At 37.8% G+C, this 21,554-nt stretch overlaps 1 protein-coding gene across 1 annotated transcript; it reads right to left on the bottom strand.

Annotated features, from left to right (window-relative positions):
• On the bottom strand, window positions 4,753-5,712 carry LOC110255559. Its single transcript, XM_021063953.1, has one exon. It carries the CDS (start codon window positions 5,683-5,685, stop codon window positions 4,753-4,755), a length of 933 nt encoding a protein of 310 aa, XP_020919612.1. The 5' UTR covers window positions 5,686-5,712.

Here is a 21,554-nt window from a genome sequence, read left to right as displayed (position 1 = left end):
AGTTTAGTGATAAATTTCAGATTAACACAAGTGAGTGAAGGTCTCACCCTGCCTAAGTTCAAGTGAGTAAACAAAGGAGTGTTTGCGGTAATTTTATTCAGCAAGGAGAAGCAGATGATAAGGGAATCTCTGTTCCTGAGGAGAGAGAAGATTAGAATGAGGACAGATGGAGATAGGGAAATGACCATGTGTATCTCTAAGTGCTCTGGGAAAGACCTAGAGTAAAGGACTCTAAATTGTAGTACTCAAGGGTTGGGATTCAGACACACGCTTCCTGCTCTCCAAAACTTCAGTACCCTGTATTTTCCTCCCCTGTTTCTCTGAAGGAAAAAAAAAATGATTCTGATGATGATAGTGGCTAGTTCTGAGTACTGACCTTGCAGGACTCCTTGGTGTTGAGTGTCACAGCCTAATAGTCTCTGTGGTAATGAGCCCCTGGTTCAGACTTCTGATGAAGCCAGTGGCCTTCTGCAAAGGTTGGTTGATATGAATGATGATGTTATACTCTGGGTATTGGTGTTATGAGTTTGATGAGGGGCAGACAGTGATACTGATCTCCCTCTAGCATCTTATCCCACAAGTATCAGCTCCTGGGAAAAGAAACAATTAGCATTTCCCTTTCCCCCCATTGGTTCCCTAGTGTTTAATAGTGTCACAAAGGTGTGGTACATTGCTCTTGTTTGATTATGTATTGTAAATAAGGATGTGATAAATTTTGTTAGAGCTCCAGAGCATTTCTTGTCAAGCTAATTAGAAGTTCAGAATTTGAAGACATTTTTAAAGGCATTACACTAAAGTATTTTTCTAAAGTGATTGCCCACAAGGAGTAAATAGAAAATCAGGAGTGAAAGCTTTGTGTGTAAGATTTGAAAGATTTTATTATCCTTGACCTCTATTAACTCTATGATGACTATCATAAACTTAGCTGACATTATCATCATGTCACATTAGTAGCATTCTTTTTTTTCTTGTCATGAGAATGCTTGTTAAATACTTGATGAATATTTTATCATTGGGCACTGATGCTTCATATTACTTCTTTTTATATACTTGTACATTTTCCCCAAAGCGGGAATAATTGGAAGAGGTTTTAGATTTCAGTATTATTCAAGGTAAATTGGACACTCATATCAGGGAGCTCTTATAAAATATGTTCGAATGTGTAAGGCTCAATTATTTTCAGAGAAGTTACAATTTGATTATATTAGTGTTTATTATGGTTTCATATTGTAAATTATTAAGGTTTTTTTTTCCCTCAAATCTCAATATCCAGGCTGTATCCCATATCGACTGAATCAAAGTCAGGTTAGCTCTCAGCGACTTTTTAAAAATTGCTTAAACTTTCATGTGCATAGGAATAACCTGATGATCTTGTTCAAAGGTACATTCCGATCTAATACATCGGATGTATAACTTGAGACTATGCATTTTTAACAAACTCTCAATTTTTCCTAATGCTGCTGGTCTCTGGACCACTCTGCAAAGTAAGGTATTGGATGATCTCTTGTTTTGAATCCCTTCCATTGTAATTCTTTCAGATCCAAGCTGTGTCCCCATGTGCATACATCAGAAAGTTACCCTTAGCTTTGGAATCTCAGTGGCAGCAGGATTCTGGAGTCATTATAACAGAATACTAGGTGCCTGGAGTGGTACCTTGTAGATGGGCAGACCGTGATTGACAGTTACTTCATGGCTGAATAAAAGACGTGAGAAAGAGAGTTGGAGCTTGGTTAAGGACTGAAATGGGAGGAATATAAATAGGTCTTTAATAAATGATCATACAATAATAAAAATTATTGCGATTCATAGGAAGAGAAAGACAAATATCATATGATATCACTTACAGGTGGAATTTAAAAATACTATGTAAATGGGGAGTTCCCATTGTGGCTCAGCAGTAGTGAACTCAGTTAGCATCCATGAGGATGTGGTTTCGATCCCTGGCCTCACTCAGTGGGTTAAGGACCCTGCCTTGCTGTGAACTGTGGTGTAGGTTGCAGACACAGCTGGGGTCCCACATTGCTGTGGCGTTGGCCGGCAGCGACAGCTCTGATTCCACCCCTAGCCTAGGAACTTCCATATGCAAAAAAAAAAAAAGAGCTTATTTACAGAACAGAAACAGACTCATAGACTTTGAAAACAAGGGAGTGGTAACCAAAGGGAAAAGGGGGGTAAGGGATAGATTGAGGGTTTGGGGACGGCCATTATACATACTCGTTTATGTGGAATGGAGGTTCAACAGGGACTTGTATATAGCACAAGGAAATCTCCTCAGTGTTCTTTGATAGCTTATATGGGAATGAATATGTGTATATGTACAATCTTGTAAATCAAATATACTTCAATAAAATTAGTTTTAAGAATTTAAAAATTACGAAAAAGAGATTCATAGGGCTGTACTTTCAATTCTGTCAGTGTATATTACTGACAGGACATGTATGTGTGTGTGTGTATATGTATGAATATCTATGGATATATTGAGAGACACACAGAGAGTTTGAGTTTTACACTGACTTTGACCCAGTTGCTCTGCTTTGGCTTCTTACCTAGAGTTAGTGAGCTTCGTCTTGTGGGTTCAACTGTCCTCCATCCTTTTATTTACTATCCCAAGGTAGAAGCTTGCAATCATTGTCATGCTCTCTTGTAATTCAACTCACTTCACTCAGCCATGTCCAAACAATCTAACTTTTCAAAAATCTCCCCTCTCACTGACATGTTATATCTTGCATAGAATAAGAGAGAGGCTCCTGACTGGTCACTTTGATTTCAGCCTCATTCTCTTTCCATCCGTCTTCTCTGCAACTTAACTGTGATATTACTAACATGCAAAACGGTGTCGCTCTCCTGCTTAAAAAACATTTACGGCTCCCTTCACTAAAATAAGGGTAACGTCTTACAGTGACCAGCCCATGGTTCATGAACTGACTTCTGTCCACCTTTCTATCCTTGTAACTTGATTATGTTACCTGGAACACAACCAGATTTTTCTGGTTCTGCATAAACTTTTCTTCTCTAATGAGACCATTTCCTGTCACTTAAGCTGTATTTCATTTAGGGGCTCAAGTCCCAGTAATTTAAGGGTCTACCCACTAGGTACAAATTATGCTTGTCCTCTTTTACCCCATTTGTGTCACCTGGGCTGGGAATCATGCCTAAGACAAGAGTTGTGACTGTAGCCATTTTCCATTCCGTTCTGGAACTGATGAACATTAAATCAAATAACAAATATAAAGGCTTTTAGAAAATGAATGTCTGACATCAATGAATGAATGGATATTGGAATAAAAGGATGGTAAAATTATGTTATATGTATTTGTCCTATATCTAGATACTACAGGTACAAGGCGACTTTTTATATCATATGAGTAAGACAGCACAATAGCCAAAGAACATTGATCTGCCAATAATGAGTAAGTTAGTATGAATTGAGAAGGGACAGAAGACAACTGAGTATTTAGATATCATGTGAAATCATAGTTATAAGACGTTAAATGCCCAGAAGGAGAAAAGGAAGAATACAAGTGGGGAGAAGAGATGTTTAAAAGATAAAATTTATATGAAATGGCAGTTATTTGTAAATCATGGTGTGAAAGAGCATGAATCACATCAGAGTGATAGAAGTTAGCAGGAATTTGGCCTTTACGAGCAGTTGCTTCATAAATAGGAAAAGCATTACTGGTCCAAAGATAAGATAATATTCTTGGGACTGCTTTTATAAAAATTATTGCTATAAAGTATAATATTTTGGAGTTCCCGTCGTGGCTCCGTGGCTAACGAATCCGACTAGGAACCATGAGGTTGCAGGTTCGATTTCTGGCCTTGCTCAATGGGTTAAGGATCTGGCATTGAGGTTTGCTGTGGTGTAGGTCGCAAATGCTACTGAGATCATGTGTTCCTATGGCTCTGGCATAGGCTGGAGGCCACAGCTCTGATTAGACTCATAGCCTGGGAACCTCCATATGCTACGGGTGTAGCCCTAGAAAAGACAAAAAGACAAAAAGATAAAAAATAAATAAATAAAAAGTAAGGTATAATATTTTGTCTCATATGAGACAATGACTATTTTTATTGCTTTGGATAGTTAAATATGAATTTTTTTATTTTTTATGATTATCAGGAGAAATAAAAGTGAAAATAATATTGACAAAGTCTAGAGGAAAGCAATGCAGTCTTATAGGGAACTGAGGTTGTTTGATGTGTAAAAGAAAATTTCCTAGGGAAGCCTTTGACCCACCCACAATTACCTGGGGCCAAAATATTACCTGAGGAAAATCGTGGGTCCTGGATCCAAACCCTCTAGGCTCTACTATTTGTTATGTCTGAGACCTTGGGTGTTTACCTAAGTTAAATAAGCTTAGATTAGGCTAGCTATAAATATAAACAAAGCTAACCATTTAAAGTGCTGGACATCGTGCTTAGTAGTTCATAAAATTTTAATAACAAATAACTATGATTATCTTCAAAATTCTCTTCCTATTCTTCAATGTTGTTCTTCTTGTTTGGATGCATTATTATTAAAAATAAATAAGACTCCTTGAATCCTCAGGAGTTTTTAATATTTTATTCATAGTCATAGTTTCTGATTTTATAAATAATCATGGTTATATAGGTTTAAGAAGTGGCCTAGAGAAGAATTTTGGGCAAGGGTAATATAGGCCAGTGTCAATGATTTTCCAAAAGCAATAAAACCAATATATAACATATGTCAGGGAACCAAATGACTGATATTTCAACATGATGTTTTTTCTGTTCCTATACATTTTGCACAGTCCACAGTTTCTTCAGGGCAAATTTGACATCCCTATTCCGCAGACTGTAGATCAGGGGATTCAGCATGGGCACAATGCAGGTATAAAATACAGAGGACACTTTCCCTTGGTCCATGGAGCTCACAGATGATGGCTGCAGGTACATGAATGCTGCAGATCCAGAGAAAACAGCAAAAGCTGAGATGTGGGAACTGCAGGTGCTGAAGGCTTTGGACCTGCCCTCAGTAGAGTGGATTTGGAGGATGCTGGAGAGGATGAAGACGTAGGAGGCAAGAATAGTTAAGGAAGGAGTCAGGATGTTAAATGCACTCAATAATATAACCAGTAATTGATTGATGTAGATGCTGGAACAGGATAGCTCCAAAAGTGGAAAAAGATCACAGAAGTAATGGTTAACCACATTGGCCTTGCAGAAAAGGAGTCTCAGCATAAAGCCTGTGTGGACTGTAGATCCAGTGATGGCCAAAATATAAACTCCCACTGTGAGCTGGAAGCACCTTTGATAAGACATGGTGACATTGTAAAGCAAGGGGTTACAGATGGCAACATAGCGGTCATATGCCATTGCAGCCAACATGTAACCCTCTGCAATGATAAAAACGATGAAGAAATAGAGCTGAGCCATGCATTCAGTGTAGGAGATGATGTTCTTCTCTGTCACAAAGTTCAGCAGCATTTTAGGGGTAATGACGGTGGAATGACAGAGGTCAATGAAGGACAAATTACTGAGGAAATAGTACATGGGGGTGTGCAGGTGGGAGCTGAGCCCAATCAGTGTGATCATACCCAGGTTGCCCACCACCGTGACCATATAGATTCCTAGGAAGAGGAGGAAAAGAGGCAGCTGGAGCTCTGGCTGTTCTGTTAGCCCAGCGAGGATGAACTCAGTCACTGAGGAATGATTTCTATCCTCCATTATCCTCTCTGAAGTATCTATGTTTAAAAAAAGAAAATGAGTGTTCTTTAGTGCTTGTGTGTTTTTGTTTGTGTATGCATATGTGTATTTGTGATTGTGTGTTATGGGGAGAGTATTCCATGCAGATCATTGTTTTATCCCTCATCTGAGGAGATTCGTAATGCAGGGAACTCTTGAGTCTCTCCTGCTCCTCTGAAAGAAGCAGTGATTGTGGTTGAACTGGAGAAAAAAATTCAAACTTCACAAACCTTATAATTAAGATACTTCATAACATTTTAAGAGAAATGATTACATCTACTTTTCATGGTTATTTCCGATGACTTTTTCTCTCCCCCCCCTTGTCCTATATCTGTATATTAAAATCATGCATGTCAATGATGTAATATTTTCATTTCACTCATAAGTAATAGTAGAATACGCTTTGTATAATTAAGTAAGAGAGGGTTCAAATTTCTATGAAAAATAATAATATTAGTCTCAACTATTTTCCTTACTGGAATCATAACTTCAAATAGCTGAAGGACTAGGAGTCTACCAGTATCATTCTACCTGATAACTGCTGCTTTAATGTCCCACCTTCCTTCTCCCAAGACTGTGATCTCAGAAGGTAGAAACATAACTGTTTGGCAGACATCATGCTTATATATCAATAGCTTTTTCAACCCCAGGAACCATCCTCCCTTGTTCTAATTTGGATAATCTCCATGACAAGAATATTATGACCTGAACTTAGACCGTGTATTCCAACACTGTGACCAGGGTAACAGTGTCTTAATGTTGCTCTATGCAATTTATACTTCATGGTTTATGGTGAAGATGAGAAACTATTCATATTCCCAAACGATTAGAATATGAGAAGGATTTTTGAAGACAAACCGAAGGTTTAATTTATGCTGGTCATTTTTTTTATAGTCATGTATTTGCTTGTACTCTCTATAGAATTCAAAGATGGTAGAGATGTGGGTTAGTAGAGCATGTGTGAAATACAGTTAGAAATTTTAGTTTGAACTCAGTTCTGAATACTACTGGTTAACTGTGTGATGTGTCTTTTTAAAGACCAATGCATGTTTAGTTTACATTTGCAAAGAAAATGAGTAGATTCTAGAAAATGAAAGCTCATATCCTTACTTTAAAGTCAGGCAATAGTTGATTAGTGTGTTCAGTTCGAGGTGTAATACTTTATGTGGTAGAGGACAACTGGACAACTCATAAAAATGATCTAGAAATCTGTAATTTTAAAATGGCTAAAATAACAGAATATTTTTGTAGCAAAGCAAAAATTCATGTGGCAGAGGGCAATTATTTCATGGTTCAATGTATTGCTTTATTTAAAAGATGTTGAGCTCATTTTACATGTCACTAAGAAAATGACGTAAAACTAACTGCTTGAAACTATGGTAGAAATATTTTGATTCATAACGAAACAAACATTACAACTGTCAGCTACCCCAATCTTAGTTAAAATATTGATTTCAGGACTTCCTGTTGTAGCTTGGTGGGTTAGGAACCTGACGTAGTGTCCATAAGGATGCGGGTTCAGTCCCTGGCCTTGTGGGTTAAGGATCCGGCATTGCATAGGTTGCGTATGTAGCTCAGATCTGACATTGCTTGGCTGTGGTATAGGCCTCAGATAAAAGAACTTCCATGTGCCGCAGGTGCAGCCCTAAAAAGAAAAAAAAAGATTTCAGCCTGAGTAACAAATTATGTAGCAGTTATTCTTTAATGACATGTTGTTTAAAGCACCAGATGGCTTGTTGTATTAAATAATCTTTATCATCTCTTTTGGTTCCACTGTTTCATGATTTTATAATTCTTATAAATTTTGATATTTAACAGTAGTGGACTGAAACCTCACCTGAACCCTATGCTTGCCATGTGACCTTGGGTTAATTACCTCCACTCTCCAATACCATGAACAACTCACTACTATCTATTTCAAGTTAACTGGCTCTTAGTAATATCAATGTTCAAAAATTCAATATTATTTTAATATTAATCTATGAATTTCTCTCTGTTATGTTTTTTACTTGATGAACATCTTTATTCCTTAATGATGGCTGCAGTGTTATAATTTATTTTCCTTAGTACATCTTCTTGTTGCTTCTTTCTACATTAACACATGTGGTAATGCAGATTTGAAGATTTTACCCAATATTAACTTCTTAAATTATCTGTATTTTCCATCATCACCAAATAAGTTCAAACCAATTTCTTTGTCATTCAAAGATTTATATCATCTGACAACTAAAGCAAAGTTTTCTTTTTAATGTCCCAACAGCTATCATATGATTTAATTATTTCACAAAAGAGCATAGTAGACTCTCATTTTTGTCTCTTCAGATTCCTTTAGCTGTTCTCCCTCTACCCCTTTATCCTATGAAACCTATGATAGTTAGGACTCTTTAGATAAGTGTGGAAGCTCCAGTTAATAAGACCATTTTCTATTTGCCCATGAATGCATTTCTCATGTTACATTTAGCACATACTTAAATATGTATTAATTAGTATGAATTATTTAATGGTTTTTCTTGTTAAAACAACATAGTATTTAGCATGGTGCCTTTATAGAGAAAGTATCAATAAATATGTAGTTTCATTAAAATTTTTGAAAGAAGTTTAAGAGATGTTAACATTGACTCCACATAAGTGAATGAAGCTCTCACAATGCCTCAGCTGAAGTGAGGAAAAAAACGAATATTTGTCCTAATTTTATTCAGCAGGGAACAGATAAATGAGGAATCTTTGCTCATCAGGGAGTATGAATATGAGAGTAAAAACAGGTAGAGCTAGAAAAATGACTACATGCATCTCTAAGTGAACTGGGAGGAAAGTAGTGTAGAAGATCTAAAATTTTTAAAGTTGGGACCAGGATTTAGACACATACTCCTTGCTCCCCCAAACTTCTGAGCTATGTTTATCTCCTGTTTCTCTGGAGGTAAAAGTGATTCTGATCATGATGGTAGGTGATTCTGAGTACTAACCTTGCAGGACTTCTTGGTGTTGAGCATCATAGCCTAATAGTCTCTGGAGCAAGGATTTTTGTCACTTGTCCTGATTTCTGATGAAGCCAGTGACCCTCTGCAAAGGTTGGTTGATATGAATGATGATGTTATATCCTAGGTATTAATGCTATGAGCCTGAGGAGGAGCAAACATTGATAACGATCTCCCACTAGCATCTTATCCCACAAGTATCAGCTCTTGGGAAAAGACACAATTAGCATTTCTCCTTTTGCCCCATTGGTTCCCAGTGTTTAATAGTGTCACATAGGTGTGGTTCATGTCTCTTGTTAGGTATATGTTGTAAACAAGGATGTGATAGATTTGGTTAGAGCCCAGTGAATTTCATGGCAAGATAACTAATAGTTCAAAATTACATAACAGGATTTTTTAAGTGATTTCCCACAAGAGGAACAATAGAAAAATCAAGGGAAACTTTATATGTAAAATTTGAAAGTTTTTGTTTTCATATATATTACAAACTCTATTTAGCTATCATGATGCACTCATAAAGCAAAATACTTGGAATATTTTAACTTGGGGGCTGACACAAAGTATTTGCTAGATATTGCCATGAACCCATGAGAATTTCCTAACAAGTCTAAAATGGATGGACAATGACTAATTTCCCTGAATATTACAAAAGATATGTTAAGGAAGAATATAGAGAAACATGTGTTACAGAGATTACTTTAGTTCTATATAATACTGAATTGTATAATTTTTTAATAAATAAAAATTATACTCAATATTTTTATTTAAAACATTTATTGAATGTTACATTATTTGAGGGAAAATTAAAATATAATTTTTAAGCAAGTTTACTTTTTTCTATCTATATACAAAATTGATATACAATATTGTGTAAGTTTAAAGTGTATAAGATGTGAGACAGGATTAAGATGGTGGAATAGTGGAACTGGAGCTCAACTTCTCTCATAAAAAAAAAAACAAAATTACAACCAAAGGCTGAGCAACCTTCAAGAAAATGGACTGGAAACTTTCAAAAAGATAGCCTACTCCAAAACACAAAGAGGAGGCCACATCGAGAGGTAGGAGGGGCAACTAACTACATGATATGAGCAACCTCCTGGGTGAGAAACCCCACAGCCTGAAAAGTAACAGAGACTCACCTATGGGAGTGAGAGTTCTGAGGCCCCTGTAAAATTCCCCACTCCTGGGGATCTGGCATTGGGAGAAAGAGCCCCTGGAGAATCTGGCATTAAATGCTGGTGGGGCTTGTGCTTAGGAGCTCCACAGGACTGGGGGAAATGGAGACCCCATTCTTGAAAGGTGCAGACAGATTTTCACATGCACTGTGTCCCATGGCAAAGCAAAGGCTCTATAGGAATCTAGGTCGGACCTAACTGCAGTTCATGGTGGATCTCCTGGGAAAACAGGGGGTGAATGTGGCTTGTTGTGGGGGAAGGACATTGGAAGCAAAGGTCTTGGGAATATTCATCAGCAGGTGTTTATCTGGAGGTGGACATTTTGGGGAAATTTGGCCCCACCCATCAGCACTGAGAAGCCCCAGGCCAAACAACAGTCCAGGTGGGATCACAGCCCCACCCATCAGTAAGCAGCCTGCCTAAATCTCAACCGGAGACAAAGCCCCACCCACCAGAGAATAAGAATAAGCCCCACCTACCCGTGGGCAGGCACAAGTCCCTCCCATCAGAAAGCCTACAGCAAGCCCCCATACCAAATCCAGCCACAAGGGTGGCAGACACCAGACATAAGAGAGGCCACAACTCTATTGTCTGCAAAAAGGAGACCACACCAAAAACCTATAAAAATGAAAAGACAGAGAACTCTAACTCAGATAACAGAGAAAAAAAAACCCCAGAAAAAGAGCTAAGTGATCAGGAGATCCTCAGCCTCCAGGAAAAAGACTTTAGACTGTTGATGCTGAAGATGATGCAAGAGACGTTGGAAATAAAGTGGAGGCAAACATGGATCATTTACAGGAAACACTGAGCAAGGAAATACAAGATATAAAACTTAAATGAGAAGAGATGCAAAATACAATAACAAAAAATTCAGTAGAAGCAGAATACAGGAGGCAGAAGATCTAATAAGCGAAGTGGAGGACAGATTAGTAGAAATTACGGATGCAGAGCAGAAAAGAGAAAAAAGATTGAAAACAAATGAAGATAGTCTCAGAGAACTCTGGGACAACGTTAAATGCACCAACATCCATATTATAGGGGTGCCAAAGGAGAAAAGAGAGAGAAAGGGACAAAAAAAATATTCCAAGAGATAATAGCCAAAAACTTCCCTAACATGGGAAAGGAACCACTCACTCAAATCCAGGAAGCACAACGAGTACCATATAACATAAACCCAAGGAGGAATACACTGAGACGCATATTAATCAAACTGACCAAAATTAAAGACAAAGAGGAAATCTTGAAAGCAGCTAGGGAAGAGAAACAAATAACATACAAGGGAACCCCGATAAGGTTATCAGCAGATTTTTCAGCAGAAACTCTGGAGGCCAGAAGGGAGTGGCATCATATACTTAATGTGATGAAAGGAAAAAACCTCCAACCAAGATTACTCTGCCCAGCAAGGCTCTCATTCAGATTTGAAGGAGAAATCAAAACCTTCACAGATAAGCAAAAGTTGAGAGAATTTAGCAACACTGAAACAGCCTTACAACAAATACTAAAGGAACTTCTCTATGCAGAAAAAAAAAGGCCACAACATGAAACAAAAATTCCACAAACGACAAGGCTCACCAGTAAAGGTATATATATATTAAAGATATGAAATCATCCACACACAATTATGCTACCAAAATCAGAAATCATGAGAAGAGGAGGGTGCAAATGCAGGACACTGGAGATGCACTTGCAATAAAGAGACCATCATCTTAAAACAATGTCGTATATATATGTAGACTCTTATATCAAAACTTCAGAGTAACTGCAAACCAAAAATCTACAATTGATACACAAACAAATAAGAAAAATCAACTCAAATACAACACTAAAGATAGTCATCAAACCAGAAGAGGGGAGAACAAGAGAAGAAAAAAGAGCAACAAAAACAAATCCAAAGCAATTAATAAAATGCAATAAGAACATACATGTCAATAATTACCTCAAATGTTAGTGACTAAATGCCCCAACCAAAAGACAGACTGGCTGAATGGATACAAAAACAAGACCCATATACATGCTGTCTTCAAAAGACCCACTTCACTTCTAGGGACACATACAAATTGAAAGCGAGAGGATGGAAGAAAATATTCCATGCAAATGGGAATCAAAAGAAAGCTGGGATACCAATACTCATGACAGACAAAATATACTTTAAAATGAAGAATATTTTAAGGGACAAGGAAGGTCACTATCTAATTATCAAAGGATCAATCCAAAAAGAATATATAACAATTTTAAATAGCTATGCACCCAACATAGGTTCTCCACAATATATAAGGCAACTGCTAACAACTTTAAAAGGACAAATCGACAATAACACAATCATAGTGGGGGACTTTAACACGCCACTCACAGCAATGGATAGATCATCCAGGCAGAAAATCAATAAGGAAACACATACCCTGAATGAAGCATTAGACCAGATGGACTTAATAGATATTTATAGGACATTCCATCCAAAAGCATCAGAGTATACATTCTTCTCAAGTGCACATGGAACATTCTCTACGATTGATCACATCCTGGGCTACAAATCCAACCTTGGTAACTTTAAGAAAATTGAAATCATATCAAGCATCTTTTCCGACCACAACACTATACAACTGGACATCAACAACAAGGAAAAAAACTGCAAAAAACACAAACAGGTGGAGACTAAACAACATGCTACTAAACAACCAGTGGATCACTAAAGAAATCAAAGAGGAAATTAAAAAATACCTAGACGCAAATGACAACAAAGATATGACACTCCAAAACCTTGGGATGCAGCAAGCCCACCTCAGGAAACAAGAAAAAGCTGAAATAAACAAGCTAACTTCACATCTAAAGCATCTCCAGGGAGAAGAACAGACAAGACCTAAAGTTAGTAGAAGGAAAGAAATCATAAAGATCAGAGCAGAAATCAATGAAGTAGAAACAAAGTAAACCATAGAAAAGATCAATGAAATGAAAAGCTGGTTCTTTGAAAAGATCAACAAAATTGATAAACCCTTTGCCAGACTTATCAAGCAAAAAAGAGAGAGGACTCAAATCAAAAACATTAGAAATGAAAAAGGAGAAGTAACAACAGACATCACAGAAATACAAAGGATCATAAGAGACCACCATATGCAACTATACGCCAATAAAACAGAAAACCTAGAAGAAATGGACAAATTCTTAGAAAAGTACAATCTTCCTAGACTAAACCAAGATGAAATAGAAAAGATAAACTAACCAATCACAAGTGCTGAAATTGAAACTGTGATTAAAAACCTTCCAACAAACAAAAGTCCAGGACCAGATGGCTTCACAGGCAAATTCTATCAAACATTTAGAGAAGAGCTAACACCTCTCCTTCTGAAACTATTTCAAAAAATTGCAGAGGAAGGGACAGTCCCAAACTCATTCTATGAGGCCACCATCACCCTGGTACCAAAACCAGACAAAGATACCACACAAAAAGAAAACCACAGGCCAGTTTCACTGATGAACATAGATGCAAAACTTCTCAATAAAATACTAGCAAACCGCATCCAACAATACATTCAAAGGATTGTACATCATGATCAAGTGGGATTTATCCCAGTGATGCAAGTGTTCTTCAATATCTGCAAATCCATCAGTGTGATACCCCACATTAACAAACTGAAGAATAAAAACCATATGATCATCTCAATAGACGCAGAAAAAGCCTTTGACAAAATCCAACGCCCATTTCTGATAAAAACCCTTCAGAAAGTGGGCATAGCAGGAACCTAACTCAACAAAATAAAGGCCATATATGACAAACCCACAGCGAACATCATTCTCAATGGTGAAATGCTGAAAGAATTCCTGCTGAGATCAGGAATAAGACAAGGATGTTTGCTCTCGCCACTACTCTTCAACATAGTTTTGGAAGTCCTAGCCACGGTAATCAGAGAAGTAAAAGAAATAAAAGGAATCCAAATTGGAAAGGAAGAAGTAAAACTATCACTATTTGCAGATGACATGATACAATACCTAGGGAATCCTAAAGACTCTATCAGAAAAGTATTAGAGCTCATCCATGAATTTGGCAGTTTCAAGATACAAAATCAATACATGGAAATCGACTGCATTTCTACATATTAACAATGAAAGAGAAGAAAAAGAAATTAGGGAAGCAATCCCATTTACCATCACATCCAAAAGAGTAAAATACCTAGGAGTAAACCTACCTAAAGAGACAAAAGGCCAGAGCTCTGAAAACTATAAGCCACTTATGAAAGGAATCAAAGATGACACAAATAGATGGAAAGACATACCATGCTCTTGGATTGGAAGCTTTGGTATTACCAAAATGACTATACTACCCAAGGCAATATACAGATTCAGTGCAATCCCTATCAAATTACCAAGGACATTTTTCATAGAACTCGAACGCAATATTTTAAAGTTTGCTTGGAAGCACAAAAGACCCAGAATAGCCAAAGACATCCTGAGAAAGAAAAATGGAGCTGGAGGAATCAAGCTCCCAGACTTCAGACTATACTACAAAGCAAGAGTCATCAAAACCATATGGTACTGGAACAAAGACAGAAATACAGATCAGTGGAAGAGGATAAAAAGCCCAGAATTAAACCCACACACCTACAGCCAACTAATCTATGACAAAGGAGGCAATAATATGTAATGGAGAAAAGGAAGCTTGTTCAATAAGTGGTGCTGGGAAAACTGGACAGCCACATATAAAAGAATGAAATTAGAACACTCCCTAACACCATGCACAAAAATAAACTCTAAATGTACTAAAAACCTATACATAAAACCAGATACTGTAAAACTCTTAGAGGAAAACATAGGCCAAACACTCTCTGACATAAATGACAGCAACATCTTCTCAGATCTACCTCTTGAGTAACTACAGTAAAAACAAAAAATAAACAAATGGAACTTAATTAAACTTCACAGAAACTACCCACCCATCAGAACATACAGCTTTCTAGAAGATCCTAATAGTGTATAAAAATATTAGTATATTTTATATATTCATTATACATTTTATTTTAATCAGATTTCACATTCTTCTTTGATATAATTCTAAATTCAAATGTTAACTCTAGAGAGAACCACATAGAATTGTCTACAACTAAATACAAATACTTGAAAGAGTTATACAGCCTGCTAGTTACTCTAATTTTTATTCTCCCTTTCTTCCTCAATTCCAAATGCCCTGAATCTTAGTTGGGAACATGGTATTTCTTAGCCCCTCTTCTTGACCATATGACTATGTTGCACCAAAGGAAAATAGGAGGAGGTGAGGTCTGTCACTTCCAGGTAGCATTCTTCAAGTCAGGGGATATTGCCTTCTCCTTCCACATCTTATGTTCTAACAGCTGAGTGGTGGAGATGAAGGATAGATCTGGAGGTATTAACTGAGACCAAATGATTGAAACTAGATGTAGCAGAGTAATAATTTAAAATGGCTCATATGCCACATGAGCTGAAGTATCAGCCCTGAATTGCCTTCAGGTTTAGGCATCATGGTACATGTATACATCGGTGTGTGTGTGTGTGTGTGTGTGTGTGTGTGTGTGTGTGTGTATGATGCACAGTCAGACCTGGTTGTAATTAAAATACTAAAATTGAAAATTAAAAAATGATTGTTTAAAGTCCTCTTCTAGACTTGTGGCTGCCTGATGGGAGGGGGAGGGAGTGGGAGGGATTGGGAACTTGGGCTTATCAGACACAACTTAGAATAAATTTACAAGGAGATCCTGCTGAATAGCATTGAGAACTTTCTCTAGATACTCATGTTGCAACAGAACAAAGGGTGGGGGAAAAATGTAATTGTAATGTATACATGTGAGGATAACCTGACCCACTTGCTGTACAGTGGGAAAATAAAAAAATTATAAAAAAAAATAATAATAATGTCCTCTTCTGTAACATACAAACTGTTGATTCTAGAGCATGTTAATTGTACATCAGGATTTTTTCTTTTTTTTAAGAAATTAATATATGAAATTAACATTAATATATTATTAATACATTTCAAATCTAAATTAGTTAAGTCAAACTCTGAATGGGCACATTAATCAAGTTTATCATACATAGTGCCTACTCAGAATATATTTACTAGATTATGCTATTTTCAGGTATTAAAATATTTGAAAACATATATCCTTCTGTAATTGTGCTTAACAAATCCTATATATTTATAAATTTGTTGCTCATTTGGACTAGCTCTCCTACTTCAAGGACCTTTATCTCTCTTTTTGTGGTAAAGTTCCATCTTCATTTTGGAAACACTCATATCTATTCTAAGGTTTCAGTAGAATGTGGTCCACCAATTCTCAGATGGATATAGATAGTTCAGACGTTTTTACCCTTCTTAACACTAACAGTTTTAGTCCTAAATACCCACTTCTACCTATCTCCCATCAATGTGAAAAAATTTACTAGATGTTGTTTACTGTGTAGAGTCATAAAATAAAGTTATGCATGGGTGTTCAGCTTCAAGATGGCAACGTAAGAAGATCCAGAACTCACCTCCTCCTGTCAACACAGTGAATCTACAGCTACATTTGAAACAATTTCCTGCAGGGGGTGAAAAATAGCTGAGCAAGTCTTAGACACTGGAAAAATGAGAAAAGGCCACATCGAAGTAGATAGGAGAGACTAAGATACAGTCGGTGCCATAAATCACATCCCATTGTGGCACCCACAATTGGGAAAGAACTCAAACTGTTGAACTTCTCCCTGAGGAGTGAAGTTTGAAGCAAGCATCTCGTTCCCCAGTCATTAAGACCTGTACCTGAGAGACAAGCCCCCAAAACATTTACCTTGAAAGCCAACAAGATTTGTGTCCATGAGACCCACCAGCCTAGTGTGATCCGAGAAACAGTTCTCGAAATGCTCTCTTAGTGTACCTTCCTACATTAAGGCCAGCTGACTGAAGAGTGCCTGGACTTTCTTTGAAAGAGGCTTTCCCCCCTTATTTTAAAGCATGAGCAAGAGAAGCAGGTACCTAATTAAACACCCATTGGGGGCCTAGTGAAATAGTCTCTGGAATGGAGGCCAGAGGGCACCAAGTTGGCACTCTCCCTGCAAACCCTGTCAGGAACCCTGATTTTTGTGGTTGCTACCCAGAGGACATCTCTTGGTCAAATGGCTCAATGGGCCAGTAAGTCTTGTACAGTTGAGTCCCATAGGATTAAACCAACAGAGAAAGTTTTCTTAACTGGAAACTACTCCTAGGGCGCAGCAAAAGGCAACAGACTTCAGGGCCCAGTCTTTCTGTGAAAGAGGCCTATAGCTTAATTTCGTAGATGAGGCCTGAGGGGAATCCTTCTAATTAAACACACATCTAAGGGCCAACTGTTGTCCTCTCCAGAGACCTCAATATTTTTTTATTCTCACTCAGCCACTCCCCAGAGTTCCAGTATGTCTTGGAGACTGATTTGGGACTGTGTGATGCTATGGTTTTTAGTTCTGATCCCTGTTTTTGTGGCTGCCAACCAGGGATGTCCCTGGGTGCCCTGGCTCAGGTGTCCCATGGTAGTAGTGTCTTGCGTCCTATGAGACTATAACAATCAGAGACAGAGTTCTTAGCTGCCACCCTCCCCCTCAGTGGTACAGTACAAACAGCCAACTGAAAGATACCCTGAGTTTTTCTGGGAAAAAGGCCTATTTGATTGCCCTGGAGGTGCAGCCTGAGTGGCAGGCTTCTGGTTTGACACATATCTAGAGGCCTACAGAGCTGTTCTCCAGGGATAGAGGCCAGCAGATACCATATTTATGCTCTCCCTCTGCCTCACTCTAGGTGCCCTCTGTCTCCAAAGAGTAGTCTGTTTCTTTTTCTAGCACCTTAACTTTTGTGGATGCCATCCAGGGGATCCATACCTCTGGTTCATCTGACTCTGGTGGCCAGCAGAACTTGCACTCACAGCTGCATAGGACTGTATATGTTTGCATATTTTTTTTAAATTGTTATTTCCCCAATACAGTTTCTTGTTCTGCTGTAAAGCATGGTGACCCAGTACACATACATGTACACAATCTTTTTTCTCACATTATCATGCTCCATCATAAGTGACTAGACATAGTTCCCAGTGCTACACTGCAGGATCTCATTGCTAATCCTTTCCAAAGGCAATAGTTTTCATCCATTAACCCCAAGCTCCCAAACCATCCACTCCCTCCCCCCCACCTTGGAAACCACAAGTCTATTCTCCAAGTCAATGATTTTCTTTTTTGTGAAATGGTTCACTTGTGCCCTATATTAGCTTCCAGATATAAGTGATATATGGTATTTGTCTTTCTCTTTCTGACTTACTTCACTCAGTATGAGAGTCTCTAGTTCTATCCATGTTGCTGCAAATGGCATTATTTTGTTCTTTTTATGGCTGAGTAGTATTCCATTGTGTGTATATACCACATCTTCCTAATCCAGTCGTCTGTCAATGGACATTTGGGTTGTTGCCATGTCTTGACTATTGTGAATAGTGCTGAAATGAACACGTGAGTGCATTTGACTTTTTAAGGAACATGTTGTCTGGATATATTATATGCCCAAGAGTGGGATTGCTGGGTCATGTGATAGTTCTATATATAGTTTTCTAAGATACCTCCATACTGTTCTCCATAGTGGTTGTACCAGCTTAAATTCCCACCAACAGTGCAAGAGAATTTCCTTTTCTCCTCACCCTCTCTAGCATTTGTTATTTGTGGACTTATTAATGATGGACATTCTGACTGGTATGAGGTGGTATCTCATGGTAGTTTTGATTCGCATTTCTCTAATAATCAGGGATGTTGAGCATTGTTTCATGTGCTTGCTGGCCATCTGTATATCTTCCTTGGAGAAATACCTGTTCAGGTCTTTTGCCCATTTTTCCATTGGGTTGTTGGGATTTTTGCTGTTGGGTTGTATAAGTTGCTTGTATATTCTAGAGATTAAGCCCTTGTCAGTTGCATCATTTGACACTATTCTCTCCCATTCTGTAAATTCTCTTTTTGTTTTCTTTTTGGTTTCCTTTGCAATGCAAAAGCTTGTCAGTTTGATTAGCTCCCATTGATTTATTTTTGCTTTTCGTTCTGTTGTTGTGGGAGACTCTCCTGAGAAAACATTTGTAAGGTTGACGTCAGAGAATGTTTTGCTATGTTCTCTTCCAGGAGTTTGATGATATCTTGTCTTACGTTTAAGTCTTTATGCCATTTGAGTTTATTTTTGTGCATTGTGTGATGGTGTATTCCAGGTTCATTGATTTACATGCAGCTATCCAGGTTTCCCAGCAATACTTGCTGAAAAGACTTTTTCCCATTTTATATTCTTGTCTCCTTTGTCAAAGATTAATTGACCATAGGTGTCTGGGTTTATTTCTGGGTTCTCTCTTCTGTTCTATTGGTCTGTCTGTCTGTTTTGGTACCAGTACCACACTGTCTTGATGACTGCGGCTTTGTAATACTGCCTGAGGTCTGGGAGAGTTACGCTTCCTGCTTGGTTTTTGTTCCTCAGGATTTCTTTGGCAATTCTGGGTCTATTTGTGGTTCCATATAAATTTTTGGATTGTTTTTTCTAGTTCTGTGAAAAATGTCATGGGTCATTTGATGGGATTGCATTGAATCTGTAGATTGCTTTGGGTAGTATGGCCATTGTTACAATATTAATTTTTCCAACCCAGGAGCATGGGATATCTTTCCATTTCTTTATATCTTCTTTAATTTCTTTGATGAATGTTTTATAGTTCTCAGCATATAAGTCCTTTACCTCCTTGGTCAGGTGTATTCCCAGGTATTTGATTTTTGGGGTGCAATTTTAAAAGGTGTTTGCATACTTTTTACTTTCTTATTTATTTTATTTTATTGTATTTATTTATTTTGCTTTTTAGGGCCACATATGTGGCATATGTAAGCTCTCAGGCTAGAGGTCTGAGCAGAGCTACAGCTGCAAGCCTACACCACAGCCACAGCATTCGAGGATCTGAGCCACATCTGTGCCCTTCTCTGCAGCTCACAGCTATGCTGGATGCTTAACCCACTAAGCAAGGCCTGGGATCAAACCTGCATCGTCATGGATACTAGTCATATTCCTTACCAATGAGCCACAGTGGAAACTCCTGTTTGCATATTTAAAATCTACTGCCTGAGGGAGTTCCTATTGTGGCTCAGTGGAAACAAACCAGACTTGCTGTGGCTGTGGTGTAGGCTGGCAGCTGTAGCTCTGATTGGACCCCTAGCCTGGGAACTTCCATATACTGCAGGTGAAGTGCTAAAAAAAAAGAAAAGGCTACTCGCTGAGGGTCTGGTTTCCACTCAGCTTGAATCTAGTTGCTGAGGACTCTTCTGCCCTTTGCAGTAATAACTGGTATTGGCACACCTTCAACCACCAAGAACCACTAAAAAGAAGGTAGGCTGGTTGGCTAATCACAAAAGTTTTCGAGACAACCAAAAGCTAGGACCATATTATAAGTTTCATCTCTTACATGAGGTCACTCCTTTGAGACTAAGAGAGATGGCTGTTTTGTTTAATTCATGGATACCAACAGGGGCTTCCTATGCTCTGATTAGTAGAGTCCATGGCTCATTGAGATCTTGCTCAGGCGAGGAGGTCCAGACCACTTAGTATGCTCAACTGGATATGTGACACAGTTTTAGGGTTCCCAGAGGACTTTCCTATGGAATTATGGCCCATTCACCTACCACCCCTTCAGCTAATGACCTGACAATTTGGATCACCCATGAGTCTGTCAATAACATGTATAGATAAAATAGACTGTTTAAACTTGCATCTGAGCAAAGAACATAACCAGCCTCACCAAAGAAGGACAAAGATATTTTCTCTGGCAGCAGCAATAGGGGTTATTATATTCACCTCTTTTAGTGTTCTCTCTCTCTCTTTTGAAATTAATTTTATTGAAATATTATTTTACATGTAGTAAAATTCAGTCAATATCTACACAGCTAAAATTTTTCTCAATGCCAGTATGGGTGAAGTTATTTTCTCCTCTGGATATGAGACAGTATTATTTGGGTTTCAGATACTACCCTACCACTAGATTTGCTATGCTGACCAATTAGATATCAAATGTACTTGGTATGTTTCACTGCCCTTATGCTGCATGCTTGAAAATTAAGGGGAAAAAAAGTCTTGCTTCAGAGACTTATTTATTACTGACAAGACTTAATAACTTAATAAATCACCTGTTCACAAGTTATCACACTTGTACTGGGGTTCGACACAGAACAAACTCAGGACTATTACTTCCAAATTCTTGTATAGAAATAAGTCAGCATGTCACCAATCATCGTGCAAATCTTTGAACAACATACCAAACATCAAAACATCAACATAGTTGATTTGAGCAACAACAAAAATATGTAGATAATATTATATTTTTATTTTTTGATATTAGATTGATTTAGATGAATAGATGACTCTAAGAGAGATGTATGTTTTTCTTATAAGTATATTAGAAGAGGGAATGATTAACAAGGAAATTACCAAGGACCTTCTAGCTGACAGGATCCATACTACATCCTGGAGATATGTGAGTGAAACATATAGGGGTTTGCCTTCATAAAGATTACAGTCCAGGATTTTTTGCACAATAAGCAGGCAAAACAGTAAAGACAAGGGGCTTGAGGTATATTTCATTGAGCTCTATCACAATAAATGAATGGGTTCTTAACTCAGTTTTAAGTTCTTATTGGATTATAAAGAAAGAGATGGAAGAAATAAATCAGACAAATAGGA

Source organism: Sus scrofa, chromosome 9 (genome assembly GCF_000003025.6).
Source record: "Sus scrofa isolate TJ Tabasco breed Duroc chromosome 9, Sscrofa11.1, whole genome shotgun sequence".
Lineage (NCBI taxonomy): Eukaryota > Metazoa > Chordata > Mammalia > Artiodactyla > Suidae > Sus > Sus scrofa.
Note: the sequence above shows the minus strand (reverse complement) of the source record. Positions and strands in the feature narration are given on the sequence as shown.